This window comes from Pygoscelis adeliae, unplaced genomic scaffold (assembly GCF_000699105.1).
Source record: "Pygoscelis adeliae isolate BGI_AS28 unplaced genomic scaffold, ASM69910v1 Scaffold297, whole genome shotgun sequence".
NCBI classification, from domain to species: domain Eukaryota; kingdom Metazoa; phylum Chordata; class Aves; order Sphenisciformes; family Spheniscidae; genus Pygoscelis; species Pygoscelis adeliae.
In genome coordinates, this window is record NW_008825211.1 from 487,899 (window position 1) to 500,892 (window position 12,994).

Below are 12,994 nucleotides of genomic sequence, written 5' to 3' on the forward strand. Positions count from 1 at the left end.
GAGGAGTCCTCCCCCTGAGGAGGAAGGAGCGGCAGAGACAATGTGTGATGAACTGACCCCCACCCCCATTCCCTGTCCCCCTGCGACGCTGGAGGGGAGGAGGTAGAGAAGATCAGGAGTGAAGTTAAGCCCGGGAAGAAGGGAGGGGGTGGGGGGAAGGTGTTTTTAAGATTTGGTTTTATTTCTCATTACCCTACTCTGATTTGATTGGTAATAAATTAAACTAATTTCCTCAAGTTGAGTCTGTTTTGCCCGTGACGGTAATTGGTGAGTGATCCCCCTGTCCTTATCTCGACCCACGAGCCTTTCATTCTCTTTTCCCTACCCTGTGCAGCTGAGGAGGGGAGTGACAGAGCAGCTTTGGTGGGCACCTGGCCTCCAGCCAGGGTCAACCCACCACACAGGGCAACCCCAGCTCCAGGGACACCCTGGCAGCAGCTTCAGTCCCATAGGATCCCCCAGCCAAGGCCGATGGGCAGGACCCAAAAACCCAGCGACAAACCCTGCCTGGGACAGCAGTAAGGGGGCGGTTGGACTCCCCAGCCTCATCCTGAGCAAAATACCTCCAAATCCTTCCCACCCTTCCCTCCATCCTTCCAACCCCGCTGGGATCCGTGTGTCCCACCAGCTCTTTCTCTGCTCCCCAGCAAGTCGGTTCCTGGGCAATCCTGCCCTGAATATTGCAGCAAGGGTTTCATCCCTGCCTTAGGCAGGAAAAAAACCCGCGCTCCAGAGGCGTGTCCCTCCTTACCTTGCGGCTGGCTTTGAGGGGGATGGAGAAGTGCCACCTCTCCACGGCTAGGCTCTTCTGTCGGAGAAGTTTAATTCCCAGGTCGTGCCAGAGGAGCCAAGTCAGCAGAGGCAGCTGGCCAAGGTTCACCAGAGCTGCAGGCAAGTTGGCGGAGAGCTCACGCCCTGCTCCCTCACTGGCAGCACACTCTGGCCTGCGCCAACTAACCCCAGGCTCAGCTCAGGGACCAGAGTAGAAGCCACCCAGTTTTGTAGGGAGACGCTTTAGCCCTGAGGACATACATCGGGCTGGGCTACTTGCCACCAAGGCCAGAGGAGCATCCCTGACCTGTTTTATTAACTAGGCTTCACGTAGCTTGTGCAGGGGGTAGCACCATTGCAACATTTCACCAGCATCCTCCTGGCTACCTTCAAACGCTGCTTATCAAGATCGTGGGCACGTCTGGGGTTTATCCCCCCCTGCGCAGAAAGCTGCTGCAGGAGGAAACCCTGGACCAGCTTCAGACAAGCCCTTTGTGGGATAAACACCATTTAGTTGGGAGCAAAGTTCAGCCTGAGACTGCACTGCCGCAGGCACGGATGGGCTGTTACGGATTTCCATGGGGCCGGGAGCAGCAGCAGGGCATCAACAGCCTTTGCAAGAGCAGTGCTTATCTGTGTCGCTCTTTAGAGAGCAGCAATGATTAAAGCACCTCCCTGAGGGCCCGGGCCAGGGCCAGCACGGCAGGAGTGTCTGAACACTGAAAGTCAACGTGGTCCCTGTCCCAGAGAGCTAACCGCGAAGGAGGGACAAAGCAGGAGTCCTCCCGTGGAGCCAGGCTCATACTGTACCGCTCCGGGTGGTGGTAAGAGGGTTGTTGTGAAACGTCAGCTCCTTCAGGCACGGGAAGAAAGCCACCGGTAAGAGAGCTGTCTCATCTGTGATCTGCAAGATAAAATGTTTTACTGTTTGCTCTAAGCACTGAGTCGCGCCAGAGGCTGTAGAGCTTCATCCCAACCCTCCCAGCAAAACGCGTTCCTCCGATGCGTGGGGACCCTTGCACTGGGCAAGTATGTGCAGTGGGGAGGAAGAGGAGGGAGATGGCATCCCTTAACCAGAGACGCCCAGCAGCTCTGCTGCCTGTGATTATGGAGGGCAGAGGCAGCCGCTCCCTTCTCCCTCTTGCATGCTCGAGCCAGAGGACTGATGCCTCCAACGCTCAGAAGAGCTGCAAGGCTGAGAGGCAGGACTTTTTTCCTGCTCAGAAGAGCTGCAGCTCTTCTGAGCAGGAAAAAAGTCCTGCCTCTCCGCCCTGTGGTCCAAACCACAGCCTGGCCAGGGCACGGCAGCCAGAAACCATCTCACCGACAAGGCAGCGACCTAAAACAGGGAGATGACACACAGGGAACGGCGGCAGAGCTCACTTCCCAAGCGAGCAGAGCCGCCACGTCACGTCCCAGGGGGATGCCCCTTGCTGAGTAGAGGTAACTCGGCACTGCCAGCTCACCCGGCTGGGAAGCAGTGTGAGTGAAGCCCTGGGCAGGAGCCAAAAGCACCAGGAAGAGGAGCTTAAATGTTGTTGCACGTTACTTGTCCGTTGGGGCACACTGAGAACGCGACGTGGCTCAGCGGACAGTTATAACCTGGCACTAAAACAGCAAAGTCCTTGATGAGACATCACCGTCCACCGGGCAGCTCCAGCAGAGGATCAGTCCAGGGGGAGGGCAATCCTTCATATATTCTCTGACGAAATCCCCGAATTTGCAGGGGTTTAGCCAAGCTGGGTGCAATTCAGCTGCCTAAATAGGCATCCTGTCCCACCCGAGATCCTGGATATCTGACACATCCCCGTGGGCTGGCGGATGGACACAGGAGCCTGGGAGAGCTGGGCCCTTCTGCAGCGGCAGCTAAAGGCCAGGGTGTCTCCCAGGCCACTAACGCCCAGCTCAGGCAGCTGAACTTTTACATCTATCTGGAGCCGCGGGACCCAAACCACCTTGTTGAAGGCCAGGCTGAGACGTTTCAGTTCAGGAAAGGGAGCACGAATGTCCCTGCGCGTGGAGGGAGCCAGCAGAGTCTTCGAGGCAGATGGTTCTCCCTCCCTGGTAACAACCTTAAAATGAGGAGGAAGAGTGTGAGCAGAGACACCGTTCCAGAGGCTCCGGTGGCAGAAGACACCTCCACTGGCAGGATACCACCCTCCTGAGCCCAAACACAGCTATAATTTGAAAATCTTTTGGTTCAGACCCGCTTCGGAGGTTGTCTCGTGGCAGCTTGCTTTGGCCCCTGCGTTACTGTGGGAGCCCTCCAGGGAGTCATGTCAAACGCACCAAACTCCATCATCCAGCACTGAAAACGTGCACAGCCCCGGGGGAAAGCGGCTGCGCTCTCGGGGAGCGTGCGTGCGCACGCACGTGTGTGTTACGCTAGAACACGCGGCGAGTGCTCAGCGTCTCTGAAGCTCTGCCCCACACTCAAGTTCTAACAAAAATCAGGGTCTTTGGCTTCAAACACCTGATTCTGAAGAGCATCATGTGGGTAAATGCGGGGGGGGAAGATTACAGTGCTAAGGATGAAGGAACTCCCAGCTCCTGAGCTTCAGTCCCCACCTGAACCACAGAACACACTTCCCTCCGCAGGGAGGGCACACAGTCACAAGCAAACACTAACCCAGCTTTTATTTGAAAGTGATAGAAGTTTAAGCTCCAGTGTCCCTTGGTTATGGGAAAATCTGCTCCTGATCTCCCTGATGAGAGACGATACCCACTGCAAGCCTTGTAGGGACCCAGAACCCCGGCTGTACCCACGGGCTTATTGAAACTCAGCTTGAGAGGCTTGGGGAAGGGAAGTTTTGGAGCTCACACCCCAAATCACAGATCAGCCAACGGTTCTTACCCGCGCTGGGTGCTCCTGAGAGCCGGAATTAAAAACGACCTCTGCAAAGAAACACAAGCAAAGTGAGGGTTTCTACACGAAGCCGAGCGCTGGGCCAGCCCCAGCCATGGCAAGGTTGGAATTACCCTGGGAAAGCAAATCAGCATCGGGCAGGATCTGGCTCAATGGCAAGACGTGCCCAAGGTGAGGGGGGGGATCTGGCCCGCTGTCCTGGGGCCACAGGTGAGGTCCAGGTGAGGTCCACATCCCTCAAACACAGCAGAAACCCTGCTACTGGCCTCAGGGCAGCCAGGAGCTCCCCGCAGGTAGATCGTGGTTTGGAGTCTCTCCCGTGAGCACGAGGCCTTTCCCACATCATGCTGCTACCGCCAGGCCAAGCACCAGAAGTTGCACTGTTGCCTGCTCCACGAATACCTAACAACAGGGACTGCTGCAGCGAGCCAGGGGACAGGAGTGCTTGGAGGAGCCCGACCGGCTGCCTCCATCACAGCCCAATCCACACAGGAGACACCAGGCAGCCTCTGGATCCATCCCATCGCGTGGCCCAGCATGGTGTGCGCATCACGCTTCAGTAAGGACATCCAGAGGGGAGAGCTGACCTACCCCAGGAATGCAGACCTGTGCACGGGCTACCTACTCACACGACCTTCCTGCCCTCTGCCTGTCCAGGATCCACAGTAATCCACTTCCCAACCTGACTTTTTCCCCTATTATTTTTGCCAGTTTTCCTCCCAGCCAGCATGCAATGTCTCCTTTGGAGCAAGCTACCCTGGAGAAGCCCAGGAGAGAGAAAGGGGCACTCCTGTCTGAACCATGGGAGATGTCTGCAAGATGTGAACCACGTCCAGTAAGCTCCCAGTAATTATAGAGGGACTGTACAGGTTAGCTGAGATGTCTAAAACGGTCCCATGTATCCCTCCCTCATTGTTTTAATTTCGTCACGCTGCTTCACTCACTAGTAAACATCCAGCAGATCCTCACCCTGACATAACTTGAGCCCTCTCCCACTGAAACACCCCGCGGTTTCAGCGCGGGCAGGGAGAGGCAGGCGCTGCTCACCCATCCTGTCTGGATCCCTGTCGTTCTGTGACAGGACATATTCAAGCTGTCCTTTCTTCGCTTCCAGCTCTGCTGGCACCTCCATGTTCTCCTGCTGCGGCAGCCGGGGCTGCTGCCAGAGGCTGCTCAGGGACTTGTACCACTCTGCCCTGAAGCTGTCGCCATCCAGCGCGGGGTGGAGGAAGAACTGCCTGTTCTCTGCTTGACGCAGGTAGGGGACAGCCGAAATCCCGTTCCTGTCCAGGTTCAGCTCCCTCAGGCTATTGGAAGAGGAAATGCGTGAGAAACTCCACGATTGCTATCGGTCCATGCCCCCGGCCATCTGTTCGCCCCGGCGCCCGCAGGGCAGGGAGCTGGCCCTCGACCTGCCTCCTCACTGAGCTTCCCAGCAGCAGTGCGGAGGCATCCGCGACACCCGCATCTCGCTGCCCTGTTCCCCCTCCTCTCCAAACCCCAACCACAGCCCGAGGGTCACCTAGTTCTTAGTTCACCTCTTGATGAGAATTTAACAGACAGGAGACATCCTGGCAGTTCATTAAATCACCCAGGGCCCTGACGAGCTGCGGTCCTACTGGGATTCCCTAACAACGTTCCACATTCCCACGGAAGTATAACATCACCAATGCACTTGCCCAAGGCCACAAGACAGCTTAGGGAAGAGCAGAAACCCAAACCTCCGCACTCCAGCCCTGCAGTCTCGTGCCTAAACCTCGCCCACTCCCCCTCCTCTCTCACAAACACTGCGGGCAACGTGCAGTTTCCTCCGGGAATGTCTTGGCACAGCCAGGGCAACAAGCCAGACCCAATTCCCACCTCCAGTTCGCAGCACTGGAAGCACCAGGGGAACAACAGAAGGTCTCTGCGCTGTCCCCAAACCCAGCACAGCCCAGCTGAGGGGCACGTGAGCTGCCCCCCTTCCTAGTGACTCCTCTCTAGCTGAATCACGGAAGCCCACGTTAAACAGAGGGAGCTGATCCGCAGCCTTTCCTAGCGCTGCTGTGCTGAAATAATGATGAATCTGGGGCGAAGACGGGAAAATGGAGAAAGCAACTGCCATTTCCCAAATCAGACCGGGAGATCAGCAAACACCCAGGGCAGGAGCTGAATTACCAGCCACCTGCCAGGCTTGGCCAGCCTGTGCTCTGCAGCAGGCTGTTTGCTTCCGTTCAGTCCCATCTGCAATACCAGAGAGACTAAACAGGGAAGTATCCGAGTGAATCACAAAGATTTTGGTTTTCATTTTAAGCCTGCTACTGTGCAACAGCTGATGGAGGCAGCTGCCAGCCCCCAAAAGCCAGAGCCGTCTGCTGCCAGGTGCCTCCTTACCTGCAGAGATGAGACAGACTCACAAAGACGCTCGGGTCTGACAGACGATTGTCATCCAGCGACAAGACCTCCAGAGATGGAAACCTGAAATAAGCAGAGCTGCAGATACAAAGAGGCTCATTAATAACACGCTCGAGCAAAGACAGGTGAAAAACACATCATTTGCTGTCACCGGGGGGAGATCTATCCACTGGGAGACTGGGCTGGGGCTGTTTACATTCTTTAAATAGAAAACCTGTATCCGACCTCAAAGCAGCTAAATTGAATCAGTCCAAACGACCGTCTAGCTCAGCGTCTTATCTCCGACAATGGCAAACGGTGGATACCTCGGCATGGCGACTGTGGCTAAGCTATACGTGAAGGGTCTAATTAACGACGAATAAATAGCATCCTACTCACGTGGCTCGGCCACCCGACAGGGTTGCTGAATCACTGTCCAGAGGTTCCTCTCTAGCTGCTGGTGACAGCAGATGCCCTGGGTGATCTGGGGCTGAGCTGGGATGACACTTCCCCGCCACCCAGCACCGACCGTGAGGTGATTTGATCTTCCAGTTTGCAAGGGAAGAGCTCTGCTGCCCGGACTGATAAATCCCAGGCTGCCCACCCTCGCCGTTCACCGCTGCCTTGCCATCCCCACTGCTCCGTCCATCACCCTGCCTGCCCGCCCGGCGCATCCCACTGGCATGCCGGCAGCTCCCCGCCAAGCCGCAGCACCGCTTGCTGCGTGCACTTACTCCCACGAGCCTGCCAGGTCCGGAGGCAGAGACCGAAGCCCGTTGGCCGTCAAGCGAAGGACTTTGAGCTGGGACAAATCTCCCAATGTCCAAATGTCCTGGGGGGACAAGTTATTGTAGGAGAGATCCAGATCCTGAAGGAAACAGAAGAAACAATTCCCCGGAGCAAAGAACAATCTCTGTTGGCTTTCCCCAGGTAGATATTAAATATTTACAGGAGACTTTCAGTCATGCCACCACCCGCCCTAGAGTGATGCTGTGAGCATCTCTGACTTGCAGGGATTTCACTTGCAGCGGTGGGACTCTGCACCTTGGCAGAAGTGCTCAGGGCTGGTCCCCCACTCACACGTGTGACTCACGGGACAACAGCCAGGAGAAAGCCAGGGAGCAGACCCTGCTGGGAGCAAGGACGAGGGTTTCTAGGATACGTGAACAGGAATAGCTTTGCCGGGGCATTACAATAGGCTGCCTTTCCCCAGGAGGAGCTCAAAGCACTTTCCAAATCAATTGAATATGAATTTCCAATCAGCCTTGGAAAGCCTGTTTCTCCAGGCTGTCAGCAAACAAGATCCCGGACATTGGTCATGGATGAAGCTGGGATCCACGGGGGCATGGCAGGAAGGGGAGTTTAGGTGGGTCCCATCCCCACCTTTCGTAGCTGATGCCAGTGACAGAGCTGCTCACACAGAGGCACACAGAGATGGACAGGGTCAACCCTGGCCTCATGAGCCTTGGAAATTTGGTTCCCCATCACCTGGGCACGTGCCCACTGAGTCAAACCCTGAGCGGGTTACCAACAGTGCATGGGAGAAACATGGGAGAGCTTCACGGATTTGGGGACCTTCCAAAGCCTGCAGGCAGGAGGGAGGGCAGGATCCGAGCGTACAGAGCTGACAGCTGAGCCACCAACAATTCTTTGAATGACACAAGAAGAAAGAAGCCTTTTAAGACAAAACTGTATATCCAGCAGCAATCAGAAACTGTGTGTAGAGCACGAGAAATCCAGGCAAGGACACCTCCTCAAAGAGAGCAAGCCTAGATAAGGTCAGTATAGCTAAGCCAGAGCCTGAGCTCTCTGTAGCAGAGACCCACTCCAAGCTGGATGGAGAGGACAACTAGAGCCATCATTCCAGGCACAGTTGCTTGTTCTTAGGATCCACTTTGTCTCTTTTTTAAGGAAAAAACAAACTGACCCCTTTGCTGTGTTAGAAAGGCAGCCCATAATTTGGGGAAACTGCAGGCACCTATCTGGAGAGGAGAAGGATGGGACGCAGAGAGGTAGAGCACAGTGTGGAGGAGGATGGGGGTCTGCCGGGGACCACACAGCATCAGGGAGGTGAGGGATGCCATGGCTGATGGACAGACTGCAGGGAGAGGATCCTACAGCAAAGGGGGTGGCCCGTCACAGGGGAAACAAGGAGTCCTGTGGCAAGGGGCTGAGCAATGGGGATCTCTGAGGGATTGCTCTGCAGGAGGAAGCAAGATGTGAAGGTCCTTGAGGGACACGGGAGAAAGGACATCCCAGAGTCACAAGGAAGCAGGAAGAGAGAATGACCCTGCAGTTTCAGAGAACTCACACTGCAGGGACACACGTCAACGCTATGTGGAGGCTTCAGCGTGATGGTTGGGAGGAGATGAATAAGGTCTCAGATCCCCCTCATCTTACTTCCAAATGCAGGAAGTCTCCAGGCGTGATTTTCAGATTTCTTAGTCCGTTCAAGGAAAGTTCCAGTTCCCGCAGTCCTGGAAACTTCCGAAACGGCTCTGCAAGGGTGGAAAAGGAAACGCTCCAGCAAGTGAGGAACAGTATAAACAGAACAAGCCATGTGTCACCCAGGTCTGGAACGGACCAAAACCAGCCAGAACGAGAGCACTAGTATTATCAGTGGGCACGTTTGAAAGAAAATGCCAGCTCAGTTAGATGGTTGTCCGTACAATACATGATGCCCCAACCAGACATCTGGTTTTCTTTCACGCATTTGCTCCCACCCCAAATGGGATTATCGCTTGAAGCCACTGATGGCACATGTAGCTTATATATTTTACCAGTTATAAACAGATTTCCTTTTTTCTTCTTCAAATTAACTGAGCCCATGACACCGGATTTGGATTCACCTCCCAGCTCTACCGTTAACCTTCTGAGCCTTTGGGACGAGTCATTTCATTATTCCATGCTTCTATATATTAAATGGGGATTTTCTTTGTAAAGAGCTTTGTTTTCTAATAATGAAAAGGATACCACAGTGGCACACAATTATTGTTACAATAAAGGGAATTAGTGCAAGGATTTCAGCTCAGTAACAGGAAGGAAGCAATTCTGCAAAGAAGTGCTGCCTGTGTATCTTAAACCTCTTTGTAAAGCTCTAGACCTGTGTTCAGACGAGCGTAAGCTTCCCCGGATTGAAAAGCGGCGTCTATTTTTTGGTAATGCAATCCCTTACCTAGTGTCAGCAGGTTCTCAGCAGCATTTATAAAAGCAACGCCATCAAATTTCTCAAAATCTTCTTCTTTAGCCTGAAAAATACAGAAGAAAATAATCATTCCGCTCCAGGCCTAAACTGATCTAAAACAGCTGGATGTCTCCTTTTCTCAGAATGCCTAAATCATAGCATTTCCCATAATTAGGTCTTCCTTTGTTTTTCTGGCTACGGAGAGCACTCCTCTGAAAATATTTGTTTCATGCACAGCTGCCTCAGTGACCGACATCCAGAAGACCTGGACTAGTTGAGCCCCAAAGCAAAGCCCCCCCTGTGTCCTCACTGCTGACCTTGCTCCCCTGCGTGTGTCCGCAGGGCTCCTGGGTCATCTCGTACCTACGTGTGACCCAGCAAACGCAGCCACCCTACAATTTAGTACATCCGTCCTTCACAGCGCCAGGAGGGAACCCTAAAAAGACACTAGAAACCTATCAGCACCTCAGCTCATTTGCAAGTTAGTCATGAACCCAAATAAAAGTCACTTCTCAAGCTGAAGTTGAACTCCTACCATAGTTGAGATAAACATCCCTAAACCCAAAGAACAGCCTTTTGCGAGGAGATGTGAGTGGGGAAGGGTCTACAACCGAAGAAGGCCAAGTTAATTCGGTTATGAAGACACGATCCGAAAGTTTGTAGGACAAATCCTCCAAGCCTGTTCACAGCTGGCCGGCTCACCTTCCTGTGCAGGAAATATGCCTGCTTCTAACGTGTGTCTTCTCTGATCTCTGGACACTCGTGTGCTAACCTGGTAAAGTTTTCAACTTTTAAGGCAGTTCCCTAATACTTCTTGAGTCTCTGATACTCACAGAGACCAGATTTTGGCTGCTTATGTTCACAGAGCACAGGTCAGAGGGGTTCTTCAAACAGTGGTGCTTCATCTAGGGAAAAAAACAAAACAAAACAAAACAAACCACAAATAGTTCGTCCTACAGCAATCCTGTACGTCGTGTCCTGGGACCCGAGCCCCAAAACCGGACCTCAGCTGTCCCCAGGTGAGGGGTGCGCCCGGCGCCTTGGATCGTGGGAAGGGGGGAGAAGGTGGCACCGAGATGAGGAGGGAGAGGCAGCTACAGAGTCCGTCCACCAGCAGGATCTCCCCAGCTCGTCAAAGCGCTATCAGAAAGTTTAGGCAATAACAGAGGAAATCTGCACTCACCAGAAATGGCTCATCTAGGACACTGCCTTCATTATTTTCTTCCATGGAGGCAGACTCCGGGGGCTTTCTCCTCTGCTGTGGTGTCTTCCCAGTGGTCCCCTTCTCAGTCCAAGCCCTCGGGGTAGCTCTGCGTGCCAGCACCCAGCGCCCAGACCCTGGCACGACGATGGACCAAGGCAGAGGAGATGGCAAGGTGAGCACGCAACCCTCCGAATGTGCCCTTCTCAAAGCAGTTGCACTCTGCCTGGTGTTTCAGCCCGGCAGTGAAATCCATCATTTTAAAATCCCCTATACGGGGAAATACTGACGTATAAAATGTTCAGTGACCATGAATTTAAGATAGGAACATTAAAGCTACAGCCAGAGCCATGGAAGAGGAGAAACATGCTACTTTATAGATGCTAATGGAGCCATAGAATCATAAAATCATAGAATCATTAAGGTTGGAAGAGACCTCCAAGGTCATCGAGTCCAACCGTCAACCCAACACCACCATGCCCACTAAACCATGTCCCTCAGCGCCGCATCTACACGTCTTTTAAATACCTCCAGGGATGGGGACTCCACCACTTCCCTGGGCAGCCTGTCCCAATCTTTAACCACTCTTTCAGTAAAGACATTTTTCCTCACATCCAACCTAAACCTCCCCTGGCACAACTTGAGGCCGTTTCCTCTCGTCCTATCGCTTGTTACTTGGGAGAAGAGACCGACCCCCCCTCGCTACAACCTCCTTTCAGGTGGTTGTAGAGAGCCATGAGGTCTCCCCTCAGCCTCCTTTTCTCCAGGCTGAACAACCCCAGTTCCCTCAGCCGCTCCTCAGCAGACTTGTTCTCCAGACCCCTCACCAGCCTCGTTGCCCTTCTCTGGACACGCTCCAGCCCCTCGACGTCCTTCTTGGAGTGAGGGGCCCAAAACTGAACACAGTATTCGAGGTGCGGCCTCACCAGGGCCGAGTACAGGGGCACGATCACTGCCCTGCTCCTGCTGGGAACTCCATAGGTTGCAGACATGGAAATGTGGGCTGGAAGAGCCTTCTGGAGATCTCCAATCCAACCTCCCACTCAAAGCCGGACCATCAGCAACGTTCGATCAGTCAGTCTTGGCTTTGTCTAGCAATTCCATCACCTCCCAGGGTAACCGGGCCCAGAGCTGCACATCCTCCCAGCGAAGAAGTTCCTCCTAACGTCCAACCTAAACCTCCCAAGGTGAAATTTTTGGCCATCTGCCACTGTTAAGAGTTTGTAGCTGTCCTTCAGGTAGCTGTAAAGCCACAATCTCCCCTCGGACTCCTCTTGGCCAGATAAAAAACAAGCTCAGCACCCTCAACCTCTCCTAGAAGGTCCTGCGCTCCAGACCCCTGACCAGCCTAGTGGTCCTCTCCGCCACTTCTCAAACGTTAGAAGACATTTCTGCCATTTCTAAGCATTTCACAGATGTGACTCTCAGAGTCACATCTCATTTCTCCCAGAGAAAAAGGAGAAGCTCCAGCTCAGAATAGCTGCTGGAGAACCGCACTGTGCTGTCCACGTGCCTGCCTGAAGCTTCCCATCGTGCAGAGATGCCTGCTGGAGCCCTCATTTAATGGGTGCCCTAGACATCCTGCCCTCTTCATTTCAAGGAAGTTTTAAATTATTTTAAGACTTTCTGGGCGCTGTTTTAAGTTCTGTTATCAACTGTTATCTGTGTTATCAGCTGTGGTGTTGACACAAGAAACCGCAGCTGAATGTACCCTCTATCTAGCCCAACAACAGGGTGGATGGTGGACCTGCCCCTATGGACACGACATTATTCTGCCGGGAGACTTCACCAGCAGCGAAGAAGTGTCACCTTCTTTGCTTGCGCACAAGATGTTCCTGGCAGGGAAGCAGTTAGTCGCATAGTTGCCTCCATCATCCATTTTGTACAGTCTTGTCATAGCCATCTTGCCTGCAGCGTTACTGGGGAGAGTGGGAAAGAAATAAACGGGTTAAAATTTTCACTGGCTCTAACGTTACTTTGCTTTAAACGGCGCTTTCTAAGCGTAGCTGCAAATGAAGCGTCAGCCTGTAGGCAAAGGAAGGCTGTCAGGGACACGTGAGGAGCATCACCTCCTCAAACAGAGAAGTAAATGAGGCGCCAGGAGTACGCGCATTATTTTCCAGCTCAGGATAGCAAAACGCAGACACCGGTGCGTGCGTGAGTCGGACTGCGTGGACGACAACTGATGGTATTTCTGCTTTACCCCTCCTTCCTCCTTCCCCCGCCTCCTTTCCCTTCTCACTTGTGGAGACTCCGGGAGAAGAACCACACCGGTCACCGCTCCCCAAACCTCGGAAATAAACTTCCAAGGCGCTGCATTGCTCTTGTCCCGTGCCCTGTAGCAGGAGACGGTCTCCCAGTGCCATCTGATGGTGTCTCCACACTCGGACACCTCTCTACACCACAGTTGGACTACGGCGTTCACGCACGGCGCCGGTATTTGGGGTAGCTCTACCGTGCAACAGGCGCCCGCCGTGTGTCCACGCACCGATATAAGCGGGAGGGCACCGGCACCGGCTGGGCGAGACGCTGCTTTGCCACCGCGCAGCGATGCTCAGTGCAACGCGGATGCCGGCACCGCCGGGACGCCGAGCTGGCA

The 12,994-nt window shown here is 53.9% G+C and overlaps 1 protein-coding gene across 1 annotated transcript in view; it reads right to left on the reverse strand.

Annotated features, from left to right (window-relative positions):
- The window catches only part of XRRA1 (X-ray radiation resistance associated 1), a 20,426-nt gene extending 8,128 nt beyond the window's left edge, over window positions 1-12,298 (reverse strand). Inside the window, exons 1-12 of the mRNA XM_009329036.1 lie at window positions 12,205-12,298; window positions 10,378-10,532; window positions 10,028-10,099; window positions 9,186-9,258; window positions 8,411-8,508; window positions 6,745-6,878; window positions 6,011-6,109; window positions 4,685-4,944; window positions 3,626-3,666; window positions 2,727-2,843; window positions 1,577-1,675; window positions 752-865 (exon numbers count right to left, since the gene is read on the reverse strand). Coding sequence (XP_009327311.1) covers window positions 752-865; window positions 1,577-1,675; window positions 2,727-2,843; window positions 3,626-3,666; window positions 4,685-4,944; window positions 6,011-6,109; window positions 6,745-6,878; window positions 8,411-8,508; window positions 9,186-9,258; window positions 10,028-10,099; window positions 10,378-10,532; window positions 12,205-12,298 — 1,356 coding nt within the window. The remainder of the gene's footprint in view (window positions 1-751; window positions 866-1,576; window positions 1,676-2,726; window positions 2,844-3,625; window positions 3,667-4,684; window positions 4,945-6,010; window positions 6,110-6,744; window positions 6,879-8,410; window positions 8,509-9,185; window positions 9,259-10,027; window positions 10,100-10,377; window positions 10,533-12,204) is intronic.
- Window positions 12,299-12,994: the final 696 nt, after the last annotated feature.